General features: G+C 41.3%; 1 protein-coding gene across 2 annotated transcripts in view; it reads right to left on the bottom strand.

Annotated features, from left to right (window-relative positions):
- Positions 1–18,383: 18,383 nt before the first annotated feature.
- The window catches only part of iars1 (isoleucyl-tRNA synthetase 1), a 147,308-nt gene continuing 143,095 nt past the window's right edge, over positions 18,384–22,596 (bottom strand). For both annotated transcript variants that reach the window (XM_034166180.1, XM_034166181.1), the window contains exons 32-34: positions 22,195–22,347; positions 20,545–20,697; positions 18,384–19,354 (exon numbers count right to left, since the gene is read on the bottom strand). In XM_034166180.1, coding sequence (XP_034022071.1) covers positions 19,272–19,354; positions 20,545–20,697; positions 22,195–22,347 — 389 coding nt within the window. In that variant the 3' untranslated portion in view covers positions 18,384–19,271. The remainder of the gene's footprint in view (positions 19,355–20,544; positions 20,698–22,194; positions 22,348–22,596) is intronic.

Below are 22,596 nucleotides of genomic sequence, written 5' to 3'. Positions count from 1 at the left end.
TCTGCAGACTGGGCGCAACTGTGGGATTAAAGACCTCTCCAGTTGATTTTGTCAGAGTAATAAATAGATCAGGTGCACTGTCATATTGGCATTGTTGGTTCAGTAAAGTGCGCCAAGAATCATATTTTCAAAATGTATTATAGATGTACAAAGTATGGGTAAATTTGGATGGCGTTTCCTTATTTAAATAGTCTCCAAACAGATGCACTTGCACATTTTTTATTTTTTTTGCATTTAGGGTATAATCAGACAAGCCGATTATAATCACTTTTATTTAAGGTTGTACTCATCATTCTGCAGTGAGGAACATGTTGGGTGCTGAAACATTCTTTAGTCATGAGGTTTTTCCTCTCCACATTGGTGCCTGGTAGAAAACACCTTTCTCTAGCCTGTATCCTCCTGCAGCACCTGGCTTGTGAAGATGCTTTCGTGCGCTCGCTCTCACTGCAGCAGCCTGTAATGAGTTTTACTGTCCGTCATTCGGGTTCGATGGCAGGGATTCCTGTTCACGTCATGCATGCTGCCAACTGTGCTTCTGTGATATCCATCAGCAGATGGGTCGCTTATCAGGGCTGGGAGGTGGAGGAGCACAAATGGAGCAGCAGGAGCAGATGGGAGAGAGACAGAGGAAAGGTCTTAATATTTAACAAGTGAAGCAGCATGCTACTCCACCCACGAGAAGCGAGGACAAAAATCATCATATACGAGTGCCACTGATCACCTGGAGTTCACAGGTGGCCTGCCACTGAAAATCAGGTTTGAAGACGAAGGATGCACTGTAGATTTTTATTTATTTTACAATGTGTTAAATAATTTATAATGTAGGCTGTGCTTAGTGGAAAATATGTAAAGAAAAAGGAAACGATGCCATCTATTTAATATCGATCAAATGTTTTCAGTCTTTTTCCATATATACTATGTTTTACAATCACTAAACCCAACAGTAAAACTGAAATGCTACTAATCCAATAAGTTAGCACATTTTTCATGTTTTATTCTTACTTGTAATGAGGCCAAATCTTAAATTTCCTATTATTTGTTTGTTCTTTTACTTCTTCCAGGTCTTTTGGCCAGTTTCCACCAAACTTGATCTGAGGATGAAGATCAACCCCAGAACTACCCTTAAGAGAGTCTGTTTTAGCATAGGTTATTGTTGAAAGGCAAAGGGCAATTAACAAAGGTCAACATTTTGATTTATTGCTCCAATTTCCAAACACAGATTCCAAAATTAAGCAGACACAGGTAAAAATATTGCTTTTTCACTTTAATTTGCACCAAACCTGGCACACAGAAAGGTGGGTTGCAATTGCCCAGATAAGATCCAATCAATCATGAGGTCAAAGTCCTTTCTGTTTGTTGACCTACTCCTTCCAGGCACTTTGTCCAATTTTTTGGAAAAGTTGGTCAAGATAGTCTTCGGAACTGCCCGTAGTCAAGGTCAAGGTCACTAGGACCAAGCCATTTGATTTTCAACCTGATTCGGACAAAACAAGGAACACATATTGATGGATTGTGTGCAAGGTCATCCAGAAGTCAAGCATTCATGTGAAGGAAATCAAAAGGTCTGATTAAAACCAGGCAATAAGCTGTGTTTAGTAGGAAATTCTGTCTTACTAAAGCTCTCCACAGCTTGACTGGTGTTATATGCTTATCCAACCTATCTGCCACAGCTGCGAGTCTTCATGCGAATGGGTACTACTCTCTCATAACAGAAATGAAACCACAGTTGGCTTGTGGTTCATTATTGTGTCTTCCCCCTATTTGAGATACTACAGCATACAAGTCAGGTCCATAAGTCAACCCTTTTTAATTCAAGCCAAACCTAACATCCTTTTAATTAAAGCCAAACCTACCCTACGGGAGCATCTTGACTGTTTCATTCCCACTCCATTGTAGTGGAGTACAAAGGCAAAATTACAAAGATACAAAGTCACAATCCAAGTGATGAGATGCTTTATGAACATGGTACAATTTTGTTTCATTTGGATGCAATTTTGTGAAAAAATTATGCTTACAAGCATAAAACTGTCTCCATAAAAAGAAACGATCACAGCTTGTCAGTATACAGGCTGCACAGGCAAGCTGTGATCAAATACTTTACAAACATGGTACAGTTTTGCTTCATTTGCAGATGCACTTTCATGAAAATTTTATGCTATAAGCATTAAGACGGCAAATAAGAAGATAAATTGATGTTGAGATCCAACAGAGAACAACATTAAAAGCCGAACAACCGAGTGCCTCACAACCAGCGGGAGCTGGAATGAATTTTATGTCATAAAAGCTGCAGAAGGCAGCAACTGTTGGTTCAGGTGTAATTTCCCCAAGCTACCATATGGTGACACTATACATAAATGACAATCATATAAGGCCATTACAGGAAGCTGGAAATTGTATATTAAAAGATGTGGAAAACAGGAATAGGTGTCAGGTGAAATTCCATCACACTCTTGGATGGTGGAGTGCAACCTAATAGTAATAATCAATCAGGTAATTACGCCCCATGATGTTCTTTCACCCAAAAAGAGGCAGCAAATGTCCACATCAAAAAATGCAGTTTGGAATTTGGATGTCTTTGGAAATAGGTCAGCAGGCAGTGTTCCTACTTTCAAAATGGACACAATGTACTTCACAACTTGAATAAGTGACTAACATCACATCAAGTCCCTTACCAAAAAATAGTACTTATAAGTATATAAAAAGTAAACTAGAAGTATACTTGAAACATACTTGCATATACTACTTTTTGGTAAGGGGTACAAAGGAAACCCAACAAACAGTTGTTGAAGAGTCAGTTTGATGTCAATAAAAAATAGTGCCACAGGCATCGTAGCTGTGGGCATGCAGTGGTGGGCACAGTTCCGCTAATCTGCTAACTGCTAATTAGCGAAGCTAACTTTGTTAGCAGATTAGCTTTTCAGCTAATTCTGAAAACCATCAGCGGACCAATTAGCTTCCGCTAAATTCAGTTCCGCTAACATTTTTTTGTTGCTGGCATACTGAGTAAAACTTAACTATCAAAAACATTTGTATAACCTAAAATCATACATATTTGTTCATGACTGTTGTGTGTTTTACAGTCAGACGGCTGTGAGCCCAGTCCTCCCCCAGCAGAATGAGGCAGGCCAGGCCAGTAGAGTATGACACAGGAGTGGATTTTCACTCCCGTCCCATCCTGCTCCCAGAAAAAAAATCCCATCCTGTCCCGATCCTGGACTGGAGTAAAAAAAAAAAATTGTCTGGAGTTTGACTGAAGATGTGAACATGTCCTATCTCTGGTAGCAGCCTGTGAGCAGGACTTATGTCTCTTTTGTCCTTTATTTCACAATTATGACAGTTTTTGGAGCGAGCAGCAGCCCCACAGCAGCAGGAGCGGAGTTTATTTTTCTGTTACGTGCGCGCGCAAGCGAATCGTTCATGGAGATTATTTTACTTAATAACTACACAGATGTATAATAAAACAAATGGTGAATGGTTTCTAAACACAAGTATAACAGAGTTTTTTGGTGGAAGAGCGAGCTGCAGCAAGCAGCAGAGTTTCTTTTTTTATTTTTTTTATTGTTTACATGTGCGCGCGTGAACGGGACAGTTGGTCCTCAAGTTGGGTCCTGCAGAGGCGGAAGGACCACAAAGCAGCCGTCATCCAGACTCAGCTCCTGCAGCAAATAATGATACTCCCTGTATTGGGAGGTTTTCACAACAACTTGCTCCGTGTGATCAAGGTCCGTCATGATGACTTGACTGACCGGAGCCGGCGAGCGGAATGGAAGCTCCTCCTATTTGATGACGCACCGGGGTGAATTTTCGCAGCAAAAGCAGAGCAACACACCGGGCGGAGGCGCATCCGTCGCCACGTGACCCCCGCGAATTTGTAGCGTCTGATCGCGCCCGGTGTGAATGCAGCATTAACTAGATGAAAATCATCATCTATTTTTGGCATTCCAGCTCCTGCCCGCTCCTGTTCAATTTTATTCCCGTCCCATCCCAATCACGGGATTGATAAAATTTTGACTCCCATCCCGCGGGAATCCCGCAGGAATCACGTGACCCACGGGGATTCCCGAAAAATGTCATCCTCTACAGGCCAGGCCAAAAAAAAAAAAAAAAAAAAAGCATTTACTTTCCACATGCAACAACACAGACAGTGGGCAGGACACATGAAACGCAAAGCACTTTTCACTCATGGTTTCACTTATACACAACTAATTGCAGACAGTTTATTGATATTAACGGTAACTGTTATTTTTACAAAGTGACAATATGGCACATACAGTAGTGTTCAGAATAATAGTAGTGCTATGTGACTAAAAAGATTAATCCAGGTTTTGAGTATATTTCTTATTGTTACATGGGAAACAAGGTACCAGTAGATTCTCAAATCCAACAAGACCAAGCATTCATGATATGCACACTTAAGGCTATGAAACTGGGCTATTAGTAAAAAAGTAGAAAAGGGGTTCACAATAATAGTAGCATCTGCTGTTGACGCTACAAACTCAAAAATATTATGTTCAAACTGCTTTTTTAGCAATCACTAAACTAGTATTTAGTTGTATAACCACAGTTTTTCATGATTTCTTCACATCTGCGAGGCATTCATTTTGTTGTTTTGGATTTTGCTCGTTTACTAGTGTGCTTGGGGTCACTGTCTTCTTGAAACACCCATTTTAAGGGCATGTCCTCTTCAGCATAAGGCAACATGACCTCTTCAAGTATTCTGACATATCCAAACTGATCCATGATACCTGGTATGCGATATATAGGTACAACACCATAGTAGGAGAAACATGCCCATATCATGATGCTTGCACCACCATGCTTCACTGTCTTCATTGTGAACTGTGGCTTGAATTCAGAGTTGAATTCAGAATTCAGAGTCTCACAAACTGTGTGCGGGCCTTGGACCCAAAAAGAACAATTTTACTCTCATCAGTCCAGACTGTCTTTGATCATGCTGGAGCTGATCAAGGATCAAGGAAATTTTATTGTCATATGCACAGAACAGAATAACTTTCCTGCACAATGAAATGTGGCTACTGCATTTAACCCATCCTATTTGCCAGTAGGAGCAGAGGTCGCCATTAGGCGCCCGGGGACCAGCTCCAGATGTACATCCCTGCCTTGGTCAACAGCAGGGCTGAGCAAACCAACACCGACCCATAACAAACAACACACATAACACACAACACATAGGCCGGCCCGGTACATAAAACATATATATGAAGCAAAACACGAGGGAAAAGGAGAAGAAAAAAAAAAAACCCTCATAGCCGCTGCATTACACAGCGGCAATGAGGAAAAAAAAAATCCCATCAGCACAAAAAAACAATAATCACAGAGACAAAACAAGGACACAGGACGACAACCGAGATTTGAAAGGACCAGTTTATCAGAACACTCCGGAAGGCAGCCAGTTTCGGTGCCGTCGACGGCCTTGTTCGACAGTCTGGGGGGGGGGGGAACAGCCCTGCGCAGGCTGAGAAAGTCCTGGACAGTCCACAGTTCACGTCAGGGCTGGAGAAGCTGAGGGGAGGGGGGAAGACCAGGGAGCGAGGCATAAGAGTGTTGTTCTTCTGAGGAGGTATCTTATCACAGCGACCTTGAAGTGCAGCTGTATTTGGGGAAGCCAAATGAATAGCCAGATTAACAGACGCCTGAAAGATTCCACAGTTCTGAGAACAGAGTGGCTCCCAATGCATCTGAAATGTAGAATGTGGTCTTCACAGACGGTCAAAGCGGGTTTCCAGGGCTGCAATCTTCCCAGAGATGTCATCCAATGTGCGGTTAACCCCCGCCGACTGCGCAGCCACTGCCTTCCAAATCGAATCAATCATATAGGGCAGCTTGGAACGACCAATCAAAGCTGCTTCCACTTTCTTGATTTTCCGGTAAACCAGCAAGTGCCCCGCTCCACACATCAGAAAGCCGGTCACCACCAAGCCGAATATGTACACATCTTCAACGTCCTCCACAGAAAGCATGTAAAGGCACATGACCTGCCATCTCCTCCACGAGTCCATCACGTAACCCATCACATGCGTCCCAGCAGGACAGGTCGGGTCCTCCGCTCCCGAAGATCTTGTAGAAAAAATAGTGTCAATTGCGTTCAGAGACCACTTTAACAGATCCATTTTTGTCGTTTCCAGAAGAGCAACGCTGCAGCCTCACAGACAACACGCCACAAAAGCAGGAAAGATAAGGAGGGAGGGAGAAGAGAAAAGTGCGTCCATCTCGGTCGAGTGCAAGCTGGCAATCAATGGGTGAGCCTTTGCCATTCTGGTTATTCTTCTATCCATTTTGATGGTTGTTTTCCATTTTCTTCCACGCATCTCTGTTTTTTGTCCATTTTAAAGCATTGGAGATCATTGTAGATGAACAGCCTATAATTTTTTGCACCTGCGTGTAAGTTTTCCCCTCTGCAATCAACTTTTTAATCAAACTACACTGTTCTTCTGAACAATGTCTTGAACATCCCATTTTCCTCAGGCTTTCAAAGAGAAAAGTATGTTCAACAGGTGCTGGCTTCATCCTTAAATAGGGGACACCTGATTCACACCTGTTTGTTCCACAAAATTGACAAACTCACTGACTGAATGCCACACTACTATTATTGTGAACATCGCCTTTTCTACTTTTTTTTTTTACTAATAGCCCAATTTCATAGCCTTAAGAGTGTGAATATGATGAATGCTTGGTCTTGTTGAATTTGTGAGAATCTACGGGCACCTTGTTTCCCATGTAACAATAAGAAATATACTCAAAACCTGGATTAATCTTTTTAGTCACATAGCACTAGTATTATTCTGAACACTACTGTATCTTTTAAAGTAATGCACCAATTCTGAACATTTGAGCATTAACAGACGCAGATGCCAAAAGGCATTATGGGAAATTCAAACAAATGCATATAACACTGCCATCTACTGGAAGGAAGTGTGAATAGTGACCAACACGGTTCACTATTCGTTGTGAATTACACTTCACAAACAGAATGTTCAGTGTTGCAAATGTCTTTTTTTTTTTTAATGAAAAAAAAAAAAGAAAAAAAAAAGACATTTACCAATAAATCAATCAACCAGTGAAGGAGATTAATTCCCCCATAATGCCTTTTGGCACATGTCTCTTAACACTCAAACCAGAATTAGCACATTACTTTAAAAGGTAAGTGCGATATTTTCACTTTGTAAAAATGACAGTTAACAATGTCGATAAACTGTCCGGAATTAGTTGTTTATAAGTGAAACCACGAGTGAAAGTGCTTTGTGCTTCATGTCTCCTGCCCGCTATCTGTGTCGTTGGATGTGGAAAATATATAACACGTTTTTGGGGGGCAGCAGCAGCAGGCAGTGTGCATAAAGATAGAAGCTCTGTCTCGTTGTTTGTGATTGCCTTTGATTTTACTCAAAAGCCTCGACGGTAGTTAAACTTGAAACTGGCTTATCAAGTAGCCAACAGTGTACTGAGTCGGTACTAAAAATAGCAGTTAGCTGTATCTTCTGCTAAATTTTTTAGCAGTTTATCGGCTTAGCGTTATAAAAGTTAACTGTTCAGTTAGCGGACTAGCGATTATCAAAGCTAACTTTTTGGTTAACTGTGCCACCACTGCCTGCATGATACAAGACATCACATTTTCAGATAGAAATATGGGCATGGCCAGAAGTTGTATGAAGGACCAAAAAAAAAAACCCTTAAAACCGATCATATGTTTTGGAGCTACCTACTGGCTACCCTTGTACCAAATTTCAGCTAAATATCTTTACAAATTGCTGACCATATGACCAATATGCCAGCCATATTTGAAATCAGATCGGAATGCTTCAAACAAACTTTAGTGTCATCGCGGGTCAGAAAATGCACACCAAATTTCAGCTTCATTGGTCCAGTGGTTTCAGAGAAGATGCTTACACTCGCACATGACACCAACGGACAGACGACCCATTGCATAAGCCCAGTGGACCTTTGGTCCAGATGAGTTAATAAGTAATGCCATAAATCAATATTTTGTTCTGAAGGGCACAAGGCCAGGTTTTGGAAACAACATGAATCAAAAGATGAAGGACATCCACTGTGGTTTCCGAGACCTTGCTCCAGATGGACAAGCATGAACAGTTTGATTATCCCTCATAGTAAGTCCCTTCGGCTGCTCCCTTGTTTGCACTCGTGGTCGCCACAGCAAATCCAAGGCGGATCTGCATGTTGAATTGGCACAGGTTTTACGCTGGATGCCCTTCCTGACGCAACTCCACATTACATGGAGAAATGTGGCAGGGGTGGGATTTGAACCCGGAACCTTCTGCACTGAAACCAAGCGCACATGGACAAAATGTAATTTGGCCACAATGCTTTTAGACTGTCTCTTTCTACAAATGATTGGAAATCAAAATATCAAATGTTAGCTATCAGTGCTTTCATATTTCTGCTTGGATGATAAATAGAAACTGTTCTTATTTCAATGTGTCAGACCCCTTTCAACCAATATTAAGAATTGCCTCCCCCAAACTAACCAACAAATATTTGAACATACACCCTGTTGCTATACTGGTGGTAGAGGCAAGCTATCCGTCAGAGGGTGCTACATTTCACAGAGACAGATTAATACCACACCTGTGGGTGTCATAAACGCTATACGAGGTCTGTCCATAGAGTAACGGTCCTTTTTATTTTTTTTAAAAAACTATATGGATTTCATTCATATGTTTTTACATCAGACATGCTTGAACCCTCGTGCGCATGCGTGAGTTTTTCCACGCCTGTCGGTGACGTCATTCGCCTGTGAGCACGCCTTGTGGAAGGAGTGGTCCCGTCCCCTCGTCGGATTTTCATTGTCTGGAAATGGCGGAATGAAAAGGACTTTTTTTCCATCAGAATTTTTTCAGAAGCTGTTAAGAGACTGGCACCTGGAAACCATTTGAAAAAGTTATCTGGCTTTTGGTGAAAATTTTACGGGCTTCACAGAGAATAAGGATGTTGGGTATTTTCTCCTCCAAACATTTTTAAAACCTTTAACAAGACAAACAGAGTCAAGAAACACCAGTGAGACAGAAAGTCAAATTTTACGCGCGGAGTGCAGTCAGGCTGTACACCAAGGCTACACTAAAGTCTGGCCTGCTTTTCCGCTCTTTTTATTAAGAGACGCCCTCATCACATAAACAAAAAACTTGTCCTAAGGGTGGGGGTGATGACGCAAGACAAGTTTCTTCCCGTAACATAAACGCATACGTCAAGTGCAGCTGTAAGGAAGAACACTTTCTTTTACACAGGTCAGCACATCTCGTTCGTCTGTTGCAGTTATCAGCTGTTCTGCATCTGCCTGAAGTGTCCTGTCCTTCACACTCCTTCACACTAAGCACCACATCACAACAGTCAAAACGTTCTCTTACTCCCAGTCGTTAGAGGCTGCGAAAACAAAGTTATATTATAATAATAAGTACATCCAGCCCTTCATTCCCAGCTCAGATTGACCCCAGAGTGCTAAAACAAAATTGAATTCTCAGGCTTGGTTAAGACAGGTGCAAAACGGCACAACACCGTTCTCATGAGAAAGAAGACAAAGCTAAAACAAGGTTGAATAACACGTACATTCTCAGGGTGAAGTGCAAAACAGCACAACACCGTTCTCATGAGAAAGAAGACAAATGTACAAATGTTTAACAGTGATAACATATATACAAAATCTTTAACATTCCCCTCCTGTTTATCGCCTGTTAAACATACAGTAGGCATCACTCAGCTTAGCACTTCTTTTTGAGATTTTCACTAAGAGGTTCATCATGGTATGTTTTCTCTATAGGCTTACACCCCAGAGGTGATGTCATCATTGTCACCATCATCGGTGTCTGGGTCATCATACTTCCATTGGTCTGGGTACAGGTCAGGAGAGCCATTGTCGTCCTCGTCGTCGTCTGTCCCCAGAAGTGGATATGATGCCGGATCCCCTCCTGGTCCTGGACTTATTGCTGTGGTTATCATTCTATTTACAAGGCCTCGGAGACATGGAATACAACAACATCCACACAATGTTAGAATTGCAGCAAATACTGCTATAGACACTAATAGTGAAGAAATCAAAGACCTCCATTTTCCCATCCCTTCCAGCCACCAATCCCAGCCTTCGGTGTTTACTCCACTGTGCTCTTTCATCTTCCTGTTCAACGTCCTCAGCCCGTCAATGGCTTGAGTGAGACTGCCGTCTGCAGCCGTGTTGTTGGGAATGAATGTGCAGCATTGTTCTCCGAACATGGCACAAACACCTCCTTTCTCTGCCAACAACATATCCAGAGCAATACGATTCTGGAAGGCCATAAGGGACGTGGCTTCTAACTGTGAATGGACAGCCTTAAATCCTTCCTCAGTCCAATTTCCTAATTTCTGTACATTGTAGTGGATGTAGTTTATTCTGTCCACGTTTTTATTAATTGAACACCACCAACAGATGGAAGATTCGAATCCAGCTGCTATTTGATCAACCAGTTTATACTCGTCAGGCACTCCCCTGGGGACTCCTATTGCGTCAATATATGTTGGATTTCCCACTCCTTTCCAATCTCTTTTCACTCTATGTCTGGCTATGCCTTTCTGCCAATCTTCAGGAATAAGAGAGGCTGCATATGTCGTAACGTCTTCAGGGGTCATGGGTATGGCTTCAACTGGTAACAATAATGATATTAATGCACAATAACCTGACACATTCCGTGGCAGTCTGTCAAAGATTCTGTTATCCCCACACCACCACCATACGTCACTCCTCCCGACAGGTTTGAATGTGGGAGTACTATGGACCACATTCTTACACCAGGCGGTGTGGTTTAAGCTACCCAAAGTCTTACTTGTCCCTGTCAAGTGTACACATGTATGGTTAGCATGCCCAACTTTGCTTGAGAATAAAGGTTTAATCTTAGTCAATTTGGTCACTGGATAGATCTTGTCCCACTTAGAACAATTGTTGTTTGCCGCAATGTATGTCTGTGTCATAGCAGTCAGTAGAGTCTTTGGGTAATGCTGCCGGTATTACCTGTAATATAGGTCTGGGTCCCATACACACAACACAGTCCTTCTTTGCTGCTAGTCCTGCTTGTTCTGCCATTAAAAGCCAATTGTTATTTTGTCCACTAATTCCTGTAGTTACTAGGAACCAGTCATCTGCCTTCATGTCTTTTGTGCCTTGTACAGACACCCCCTTTGCTTGTATGGGCACCCCCTTTGCTTGTATGGACACCCCCTTTGACGTACTTAATTCTGTCAATATTGGTTGCTGTACTCTATCTGTTTCACAGAGGAAGAAATGGAAATACGGATCTTTTCCTTGTTTGTATACCCAAAGGAGGAACAACCAACAGTCTCCCTCTATATCAGGTGGGAATATGGTTCCTTTTTCTGTGGTATTCACCACTATAGACAGCTTATCATCTGTTTGATACATTTTGAGAATTTGACTCTGGTACTTAGCCCACTCGGTTTGTGCCCATCTTGGTGTCCATCTACTCCATTCATCGGCTACCAACGTTTCCCATCTCCTATCTTGTTGATCGTTGGTCATATACCAGGAGAAACTATTTCCGTAATTAGTCCCTCTGTCACCATCCGGCATTCCATGGGTAAGACCACTATATGGTACAGAGATGATCACAGAAGTATTTCTAGGAATGCAGGCTTGTACACCAAATCGGTACGCATTATTCCTATTACAGCTATGTACTGTGGCATTTATTATCGGACTGGGGTCTTCGTTACTTCTTTTTGGTCTCTGCAATCTGCGGATGTGATCCTTATTATCATGTCCCGTGCTCATGGCTTTTAATAATAATCCCAATTCAAAAAAGAAAAGTAGCATAACAAGGACTGTCCGTGGGGTCCGGAAACCCTCGTTCTTTTTATTTTTTCCTTTTGCCATTTCTGCACACTACAGCACACCTATGTTCAGAACAGTGGCTTCTTAATGTCTTCTGCTAGCTTTCGTGTCTAACCTGGATCTTAACACCAAGCTCACACACTATTACTAGTCTTGTCCTACTGTTCTGTTTGTCTGTGTCTGCAGAAATGACTTTCTTACAGTGAGTTAAATGAATCCATGTACTTCTTTCCCCAATTTTCAAAGCTGTGGGTGTTGTGAGTAGTACTTGATAGGGCCCTTCCCATTTAGGTGAATGCCAGTGTTTTCTCTTGATGCTTCTTATCAACACCCAGTCTCCAGGTACCACTTTAGGGTCCTCCTGTGGAGAAATGGGATCATCAGTGTTTGGAACTCTCCCTCATTGTCCTTCTAACATTTTTCTCATGTAATCCGCCAAATTGGCTTCCTCAGGTACATCCCAAATTTGTCCATAATATGGCAATCGATATTTTCTGCCAAACAATGTTTCATACGGTGTCAACCCCATGGTACTAGTTATGTTTATATACATTTTTACCAAATCTACACAATGCGTCCATGGTCTGCCTGTTTCCTCCATTGTCTAAGTCTGTTTTTTACTGTTCCATTCATCCTTTCCACTAATCCGGCGCTTTGTGGATGATAAGCACAATGATTTTTGAGATTAACCTGTAGTGCTTCTCCTACGTATTGCACTATTGTATTAACAAAATGCGCTCCATTATCTGAATAGACTGTTTCTGGTATTCCAAATCGTGGGATGATGTCTTTGCATAATGCTTTAGCCACTGTAAGTGAATCTGCATGTTTTGTAGGGAACAATTCTACCCATTTTGAGAAGGCATCAATTATGACTAAACAAAATTCCTTCCCTTCATGTTTACTCAGCTGTATATAATCCATATGAATCACTTGAAAGGGATATTGTGGTGTTGGAAATTTACCTCTTTGGGGTCTCAAATTGCCTTGTGAGTTGTTTTGCACATATCATGCATGCTCTACAATGCTGTTTTGCATATGCATCGAACCCATAAAGACAAAAAATAGATTGCAATTGCGATATCATACCCCCTGATGAGACATGCGTCACGCCATGGCTCATAATAGCTGCCCATTTAAACATATTTTTTGGCAATATGGGTTTCTTTTGTGGTCATACGTACAAGTCATTTGCATACGTAGCTCCTTTAGCTATCCACATTTGTTTTTCTCTGTCTGTTGCCTGCTGTTGCATGTCAGCAAGCAGTGTATGACCTAAATGCAAATCTGGAGTAGTTTCCTGTACAACAAAAATAGAAGAAGCTGCTGCTGCCTCTTTTGCTGCTCTGTCAGCAAAATCATTTCCTTTTGAAACACTGTCAGAGCCATTGGTGTGAGCCGCACATTTGCATATAGCAATTTGTTGAGGCAACTTCACAGCTTGCAGTAGGGCAGTTAGGAGAGTGGCATGAGTCACTGGCTTTCCAGATGATGTCACCATTCCACGCTCCTCCCACAGTTTTGCAAACACATGCACTGTGCTGAAAGCGTACTGGCTGTCTGTATAAATTGATACGGCCGTACCTTGAAACAGATAGCAAGCTGCAGTTAAAGCAACTAATTCAGCTGCTTGTGCTGAAAATGACGATGGCAATGAAGCAGAATCTAATACTTCTGAATTTGTGACGACAGCATATCCAGATTGCGTTTGTCCATAAGCATTTTTAGTGGAAGAACCATCCACATACACGATTGTACTGTTTGGGATGGGTGTGTCCCGGAGGTCTGGGCGTGCTTTCGTACAGACTGTTGCTACATCAAGACAATTGTGCGGCTCACCATCCTCAGGTAAAGGTATCAATGTGGAGGGATTCAATGTTGTACATCGCTCTATCGTAAGGTGTGGCTGTGATAATAGCAAGGACATGCACGAAAGATGTCTTGCTGGGGACAAAAGGCTCATGTTTGTCTGCAACAGAAGTGCAGAGACTGCATGTGGAACTTTCAATGTCAGCTGATGGAATAGAACAACATTACTGCTACTTTGAACAGCCATAGAGGCTGCAACAACAGCCTGTACGCATGGTGGTAAAGCACTTGCTACTGCATCCAATTTAGATGAGTAGTAGGCAACTGGCCTCAATTTTGAGCCATACACTTGAACCAAAACACTAGTCATGAACTTATTCTTACAATCAACTGTTTGAATGAATGGTTTACTATAATCTGGTAGTGCCAAAACTGTGGATGACACTAATGTTTGTTTTACTTTTATAAAGGCTTCCTCAGCATCTTTGTTCCATTCCAACACGGTTGACATTGAAATATCATCTTTGTACATCAAATCAGAAAGTGGACTAGTCAACTCTGCATAGCAAGGAATCCATGCCCTGCAATAATTTGTCAATCCAAGAAATGACATCATGCTTTTTGGTTTGTGGTTTTGGAGCGTGCAAAATTGCTTCCTTCCTGTCAGACAGGATCGTGCGCCCTGTGGCTGATAACTCATGTCCTAAATATTTTACTTTATCCCTACACAACTGAACTTTGTTTCTACTCACTCTGTGGCCATTGTCAAATAAGAAACATAATAATGCTACTGTGTCAGTTATGCAGTTTTCTCGTGTGTCAGAGGCAATCAAAATGTCATCAACATACACTAATAGTTGGCTATCTGCCGGTGGAACGAAATTGGCTAAACATGCTGACATGACTTGAGAATAAATAGTTGGGCTCTCTGCGTAACCCTGCGGTAATCTGGTGAATGTATATCGTTGTCCTTTAAAGGTAAAAGCAAACCAGAATTGACTATCTGGATGTACTGGCACAGAGAAAAATGCATTACTTATGTCAATTACTGAGAAACTATTAGAATTTGGTCTCAGCGAATTTAACAAGGTGTGTGGATCTGGGACGCATGGTGCTCTTTTAATCACAGCAGCATTTACTGCCTGCAGATCTTGAATCATTCTCCACCCCACTGAGGGCGGAGCCTTTTTTACAGGAAATATGGGTGTGTTACATGGTGAATCTGGACATGGCACTATTACTCCTGCTGTTAATAAATCCTCTATTACTGGCCTGATTCCGTCAATTGCATCAGGTTTCAATGGATACTGTCTTACACATGGTCTATATTCTGTTTTTGGCCTTATAACTACAGGTTGTGCATTTTTAATCAGTCCTACGTCTGAAGGACCTGTTGTCCACAATCCTGACGGTACTGAAGAGAGAAGAGCATCTTCTTCAGGACTCAATTGAAACACTCAGGATTGTGAAGTGGACACATCAATGTGTGTTCCAGCTGCCAGCACCAATGAGACATTAACTGGCACTTTATACAACTTGGTTGATGGACTGAACTCCGTTCGTGGTCCAACTCTGCTCCAATCAGAGGCTGACAAAGCTGTTATGACTGTCAGTCCCAATTCTTGCCATTCTGTCAAATATGGCTTACAAAGTGACATGTAATGGCATACCTGTGAATCTCAATTTTGATACATCTTCAGTGGCGCCTGTTACTGTTATGACAGCTGTTGAGTTGCCATCATGAATCAAATTGGTCATTGTCAGCTTCACAGGTGAAACATTTTTCAATTTAGTTTCATAGTCACCATCCGGACCTGGAGGATCTTTATGCCACATTGTGACATGCAGGTCAGGTGGTGACATCTGTTGTTCAGGATTTTTTAGTAGGGCTGTCGCTTGCAAGACGACATCTTTACCCCATCCTGCAGCATCTTCTTCTGAAATGTCAAATGTATAGTAATAGTGGAATGTGGGGTCATCGCTTTCTTCTCTTACCATGTTAACGCCTCCTGTGCGTTCAACATGGTAAGAGAAGAAAGTGAGACAGAAAGTCAAATTTTACGCGCGGAGTGCAGTCAGGCTGTACACCAAGGCTACACTAAAGTCTGGCCTGCTTTTCCGCTCTTTTTATTAAGAGACGCCCTCATCACATAAACAAAAAACTTGTCCTAAGGGTGGGGGTGATGACGCAAGACAAGTTTCTTCCCGTAACATAAACGCATACGTCAATAAGTGCAGCTGTAAGGAAGAACACTTTCTTTTACACAGGTCAGCACATCTCGTTCGTCTGTTGCAGTTATCAGCTGTTCTGCATCTGCCTGAAGTGTCCTGTCCTTCACACTCCTTCACACTAAGCACCACATCACAACAGTCAAAACGTTCTCTTACTCCCAGTCGTTAGAGGCTGCGAAAACAAAGTTATATTATAATAATAAGTACATCCAGCCCTTCATTCCCAGCTCAGATTGACCCCAGAGTGCTAAAACAAAATTGAATTCTCAGGCTTGGTTAAGACAGGTGCAAAACAGCACAACACCGTTCTCATGAGAAAGAAGACAAAGCTAAAACAAGGTTGAATAACACGTACATTCTCAGGGTGAAGTGCAAAACAGCACAACACCGTTCTCATGAGAAAGAAGACAAATGTACAAATGTTTAACAGTGATAACATATATACAAAATCTTTAACAAAGGACTTGAACTACAGCTTTAAGGACCCCTTTAAGGACGGCCATGACAAAATCTCGTTAAAAGTGAAATCTGCCGGAAAATTGCTGACGTCCAGCTCTTGTGATAACCAGAGAAAGAGCACACGACGGTCTCGTATCCACAAAGCCATCAGCTTAGAAATGATCCAGTGGTTTGTGCTGCGACGTCGCAGCTCGGAGTGCAGCGCACCGACCGTCCTTAAAGGGGTCCTTAAAGCTGTAGTTAAAGTCCTTATTCTCTGTGAAGCCCGTAAAATTTTCACCAAAAGCCAGATAACTTTTTCGAATGGTTTCCAGGTGCCAGTCTCTAACAGCTTCTGAAAAAATTCTGATGGAAAAAAGTCCTTTTCATTCCGCCATTTCCAGACAATGAAAATCCAAAGAGGGGGCGGGACCACTCCTTCCACAAGGCGTGCTCACAGGCGAATGACGTCACCGACAGGCGTGGAAAAACTCACGCATGCGCACGAGGGTTCAAGCATGTCTGACGTAAAAACATATGAATGAAATCCATATAGTTTAAAAAAAATAATAAAAAGGACCGTTACTTTATGGACACACCACGTAGACATCTGCCTGACTGTCAAGCCAAACCTTAAGGTCATCCTTATTTTAGCAGTCCTGCAACAGCAAACAAACATTTTCCTCCAATACAGTGACTCATTTTTGACTGCATTCAAACATTTTGACTTTCATGCACTTTAATTCTTACAGGAAACCACATGTAGAGCACAACCCTCATTGGACTAGTTAATGAATTGTAAAGAACTAGGCCTGAAGTGTACAAAGAGAAGAAGCACATTTTCATCATTCAAACTTGCATGGAGCACCAAGGTGCCAGAGGTGACAACATTATTGCACTCTGAAGAACCTTGTAGTCAAAGTGTTAACAGCAACTCTAAGAAGTTTCTCAAAATATGCTACTTTTGAGGGAAAGGTCATATTTGTAAGCAGAGCATGAGGCAAACATTCCATAATGACCAAGCATCTTTCATTCAGGGAGTTGTACATAAGCACTGGACTTGAAATTACCCACTTTTTGGGGTCTCAGAAACAGATTCTGCTGCATAATGAAGATTTAATAGAAAGCAGGGCAGCATTTCAAAAGTGCCATAATAACAGCATCAAGAAGCCTCAAGTAGATAACTACAACTCAATTTTCTCTCAGTAGCCTCTTTTCCAGCATTAATGATCACAAACAGACTCTATTCTGTTGTAAAGAAAAACAGGTTGTGGAATGGCCCACAATCTTCAGCGGCGCTGTACATTTTCATAAATTCATTTGTTGCTGTTGAACACAATTTTCATTATTTTTGTACCATCTCTGCCCAGACCATGCTGTGAAGTTACACACAAGCAAAAGCTGAACTGCATCAACCAAGCAAGGAAAGAAAACTATGGTTTTTCTCATATTTGCAGTCATATCCCACTTGCAAAATTCGACAGACATGCTTTTGTTTTGTACCCAAAAGAAGCTTTATTTGAAATGTTTTGGGGTTAATCTTTTCCCACAAGGTGAAAACCAAATGAACTGGTGCAATATTGATTTAAAACACAAACATCATCATAGGCTAAGGGGCAGCATAAAGCAATGGCATGGGGCAAGCTAGAAACACCCATAGTGTAAATAAACCTTTTAACATAAATGATTAAACAGCCAACTGCTTACCTTAGCCTCCAGTGCTTTCGGTTGAACTGCTCTCTCCTAAGGTATTACCAGCCGACTGCCGATGAGTAGCTCTGTCTTACTGACTCTTTGAATGCTTTGAAGCGGTGACAGAAAGCTGTTTACCGAGTGTTTTTAGCTTGCCTCAGAGTAACATCATGGAACTGGTTAGCTTGTTGACTGCGTTTGGTTTTAAATCAATATTACAACAATTAATTTCATTTTTGTCCCGAGTGAAAAGATCAATCCGAAAATAGCCATAAAAAATAAAATAAAAATAGAACCTCACAACTCTCCTTTGAGTTTCTTCATGTCATACAGATGTTTGAGTGAACTAAAATAAAAAAGCATGTTAAACTGTAGTTATCTTTATTAAATTTGTTCCTTAAAACAGTACAGTACATTACCTCTTTATCCCACATTTTTCCTTTAAGGTACAGCAGCTTGAAAACCCCAGTTATTGCAGATAAAGGGTTCCCAATGCATTGAACACAAGCGGTTTATCTGTTAAATTCAAAATTATCTGTAAGCGCAAAGGGTCCAACCGGTTTCTCAACTATGAGCCATAGTAGCAGTAATTAGTCTGGACTAAGCGAACCTCAAATGTATGTCTTGATAAAAATAGCCTACATGCTCACACACTCACAGACAGACTGGCATTTTTATTAAAGCATAGCAAAATATGAATGTGAGAACTCAAAGACAGATGAGCTGTGGATGGATTGTTTTGTTTTGCATTCCCACTGAAGACTGTCACTTATACAAAGTGACAACCTGAAGGTAATCGGGGGAGGGGTTCCATCAGGGTACAAACAGCAAGTCTTGGTTAAACAACTACATTTTGGAATGTATTAAAACATCAACATTTAAAGTCTTCTTGGATAATTTGTGGCTCCAGTAGGCTGAAAAAAAATTGCGGCATTGGTGATAGCGACTTGTTTAATCAACAGTTTTGAACTTGACAGATAAGCCGGCTTTGCATCAGGATTTGAAACAAGAAAAGAAGCTTTGAAGTGTGGGCTGAGTTGCTCGGTTTGTTGCCACTGCAACCGCGGCCCGGATAAACAGTAAAAAAAAAAAAAAAAAAAAAAAAAAATGAATGAATGAGCTTAGAAGATCACACATTAGGGTTGTCATCAAACTACAGTACATGAATGGGGCTGTTCCAACTTTAGTGGCAGGAAAAGAGCCTGGGAGGCTTCAGAGACAATAGCTCACATCTTAAGTTGCCGTTTTGGGTTTATGCTTCAGCAGTGGTGGGAAGAACTCTCACATATAGAGTTTTGGTGTCGAGAGATTTCACTGACGAGTCAGCTGGCAACTCTGGAAAAACACGAGAGGACATTAACAATGCTAACATATCCACGTCCAAAACCAAGTGTGGCCACAATAAAAGGCCACTCTGAAATGTGCAGTCTGGCTTTACTGGGGGAGCATTGCAGGGTTCAAAAAAATAGTATCTGGTGTGACCACCATTTGCCTCACGCAGTGCAACACATCTCCTTCGCGTAGAGCTGATCAGCAGCCAGTCACCATGAAATGTGAGCATTTGCTCATTCAAGTCAGTTACGACGATGAACTGCAGTCATCTTGAGACCCCAATGAGGACGAAGAGCATGTAGATGAGCTTCCCTGAGACGGTTTCTGACAGTTCGTGCAGAAATTCTTTGGTTCTGCAAACCGATTGTTGCAGCAGCTGTCCGGGTTGTTGGTCTCAGATAATCTCAGGTGAACATGCTGGATGTGGAGGTCCTGGGCTGTTGTGGTTACACATGGTCTGTGGTTGTGAGGCCGATTTGGAGATGGCTTATGGTAGAGAAATGAACATTCAATTCACGGGCAACAGCTCGTGCAGTCAGCATGCCAATTACACGCTCCCTCTGTGTGATAAAACTGCACATTTCAGAGTGGCCTTTTATTGTGGCCAGCCTAAGGCACACCTGTGCAATAATCAAGCTGTCTAGTCAGCATATTGATATGCCACACCTGTGAGGTGGGATGGATTATCTCGGGAAAGGAGAAGTGCTCACTAACAGATTTAGACAGATTTATGAACAATATTTGAGAAAAATAGGTCTTTTATGTATGCAGAAAATTTTTTTAGATCTTTGAATCCAGCTCATGGAAAATTGGAGGAAAAACAAAAGTGTGTTTATATTTTTGTTCAGTGTTATATACACACACATAAAATCTCCCTTGAACAGTTGTCATGAACTAGCAAGCTAGCTAGATACCAACGCAGTTTATTGAACCAGGCTGTAAACATGCTTATTTCTGCTGTAATGTTAGAATTTTAACTTGGGGCCTGCTTATGGAGTCAGCCTCAAGTAATTTCAGAATTTAGCTTCATTTTCCAGCACTGGAGGTTGTTGTTTGATTATTATGCATCACCTCAGTGTCTGTCGAGTAATTTTAGCTGCTACATTAATACCTGTTGTAACACACCTCTATTAGACGGAGTTATACTATGACACCTTTAAGTAATTTTAAGAGTCTTTGACATCAATTCTTACCCTGGCTAAGGTCCCGATCCACGTAAAGTCTGAGTCGTCTGCTGCGGAGACCGAAGACCTTGGCAGCCTCTGAGAGCAGACCTGGATAGTCCAGCCCATTCTGACCCACTGGGTTCACCAGCAGGAGGGTTCCCACCTCTCCTGTCTGGCACTCTAGAGGAGTGTTGAAGAGAAGTGAAACAGACAGACTTTATTTCCTCTCCAAATTAAGCAATGATCGTCTTGTTTAGTTATGCATGCTCACGTCCCAGCCTAAGCACAAGAAAAGGGAAAATGCTGAGAAAAACAAAAAGAGTAGAAAAGAAAACCCGACAATGATTAATAAACATACAGCAGCAGTCTCGAGGAGAGAGGAACACTTTAAAGAATTAGACAGAGGGCAAATTTAGCTTATTATGAATTAACCTGATAAACAACTCATAACAGAAAATGCTTTGTTGTTGCTCTCTGTAAAATAACAGCAGCACACTCATAACTAAACAACACGAAACGGTCAGAGAAGCTGTTGTTTCTTAACATTGCTTTGCTATTTTGAGGTACAGTTTGGGGTTCCTGTAAATTTACTGGTATCATGTTCTGGACAGATTCTCATCAGTATGAAGAGCCTGAGTGGACAGCAAAAGAGGTCAGAGGTGAGTTAAGAATATTCCATTTTACAGAATCACAGTAAAGTGAATATGTTTGGGTTCTGGACTGTTACTTTGCCAAAAAAACAAAACAAACAAACAAAAAACAAACAAACAAAAAAAAACTTGAAGATGTATCCTTGGACTTGGGAACTGTGATACACATCATCTTCTTTTTTATATCTTATGAATGATATGATCAATAATAACATTTGCAGCCAATTAGCAAATATTGGGAAAAGTGCTGGAGCGCCATCTGATAGCCTGAAGCAATTCTTATCAGCTCAGATCACATGGCTTTCTTTTTGTTTTCTTTTTTAATTGTGGGAAGCAATAATAAACTGCCCAAGTGTAGGGAATTAAAGATAGTGCAGAAGGAAAAAGAAAAAGTTGTTGTGGTTTCAAGTTGTATTCAAACTTTGTCATCCTTTCTATTTTTCAAGATTTTGAGGGATTTGGGTCTACTTGGCATGATCACAATTTCATCCATGTGCCATTTTCTTGGGATCTATTTTAAAACCATGAATCCTAAAACAGGGTTACTACCTTTACAATCTCAACTGCAAAAAAAAAAAAATTAACTCATAAGCAAGGTTTTTTAAGTCCCATAGGTGATGGGGCTTATCCCCAGATACCACAGCATCAAAAGCATAAGACAATCTATGACCCCTCTAGACGGGATGCCAGTCCATCACAGGTTAAATCTCCAACACAAGCTTGCAGCACTTAAAGCTGGATGGACTGAGACAATGTGGGACTCATTGTCCAAGGACACAAACAGGTAATGTGGGCAGGAATCAAACAAGTTTACATGGTGGTAGCCCAACTCTTTATCCCATTTATCTACCTCGAGTTCTGCAAAATAATATTTTAAGGGCTCAGACTGGTTTTATTTCTGCACACAAGTAAATATTTAACTGCACGAGTGAATTAAATCAAATCCACTGAAATCCTAAAGTACTTAACCAACATTAAATTTCAGCCCCACACACGATTTGTGTGACAATGCCTTTGTATTTCTTACCAGATGGCTGTGCGTTGCAAAGTAGCAGGTTGACATAAGGACACAAAAGGTTGTTGTCAGTCTGGGCGAGGCTGGGAGAGGAGGAGGAGCCTACCGATGTTACTGTCAACGTTTCACCACTTAGAGCCTGAAGGTCTGTTTTGTTGGTCAACTCTGCAATGAACACACCCAGAGCTGAGGCAGTGTGATAACATTTATTATCTGTTTATGATCGATAATTTAAACCGTAAATCAATAATAGCTAGACATGTCCAAAAATATTTGGACCATTTTGTAATTTTTGCCGTTGTACACCCTCACAATGGAATTGAATTGAACTTTTTGAATTATTTATGGCCACTGAAAATGGAGAGACTGTGTAAAAAAAAAAGTCTAATTCTTAAATAGCTGATGTGATATTTT

This window comes from Thalassophryne amazonica, chromosome 3, assembly GCF_902500255.1.
Source record: "Thalassophryne amazonica chromosome 3, fThaAma1.1, whole genome shotgun sequence".
NCBI classification, from domain to species: Eukaryota; Metazoa; Chordata; class Actinopteri; order Batrachoidiformes; family Batrachoididae; genus Thalassophryne; species Thalassophryne amazonica.
The sequence above is the reverse complement of the archived record's forward strand: the minus strand, read 5'-3'. Positions and strand labels throughout refer to the sequence as shown.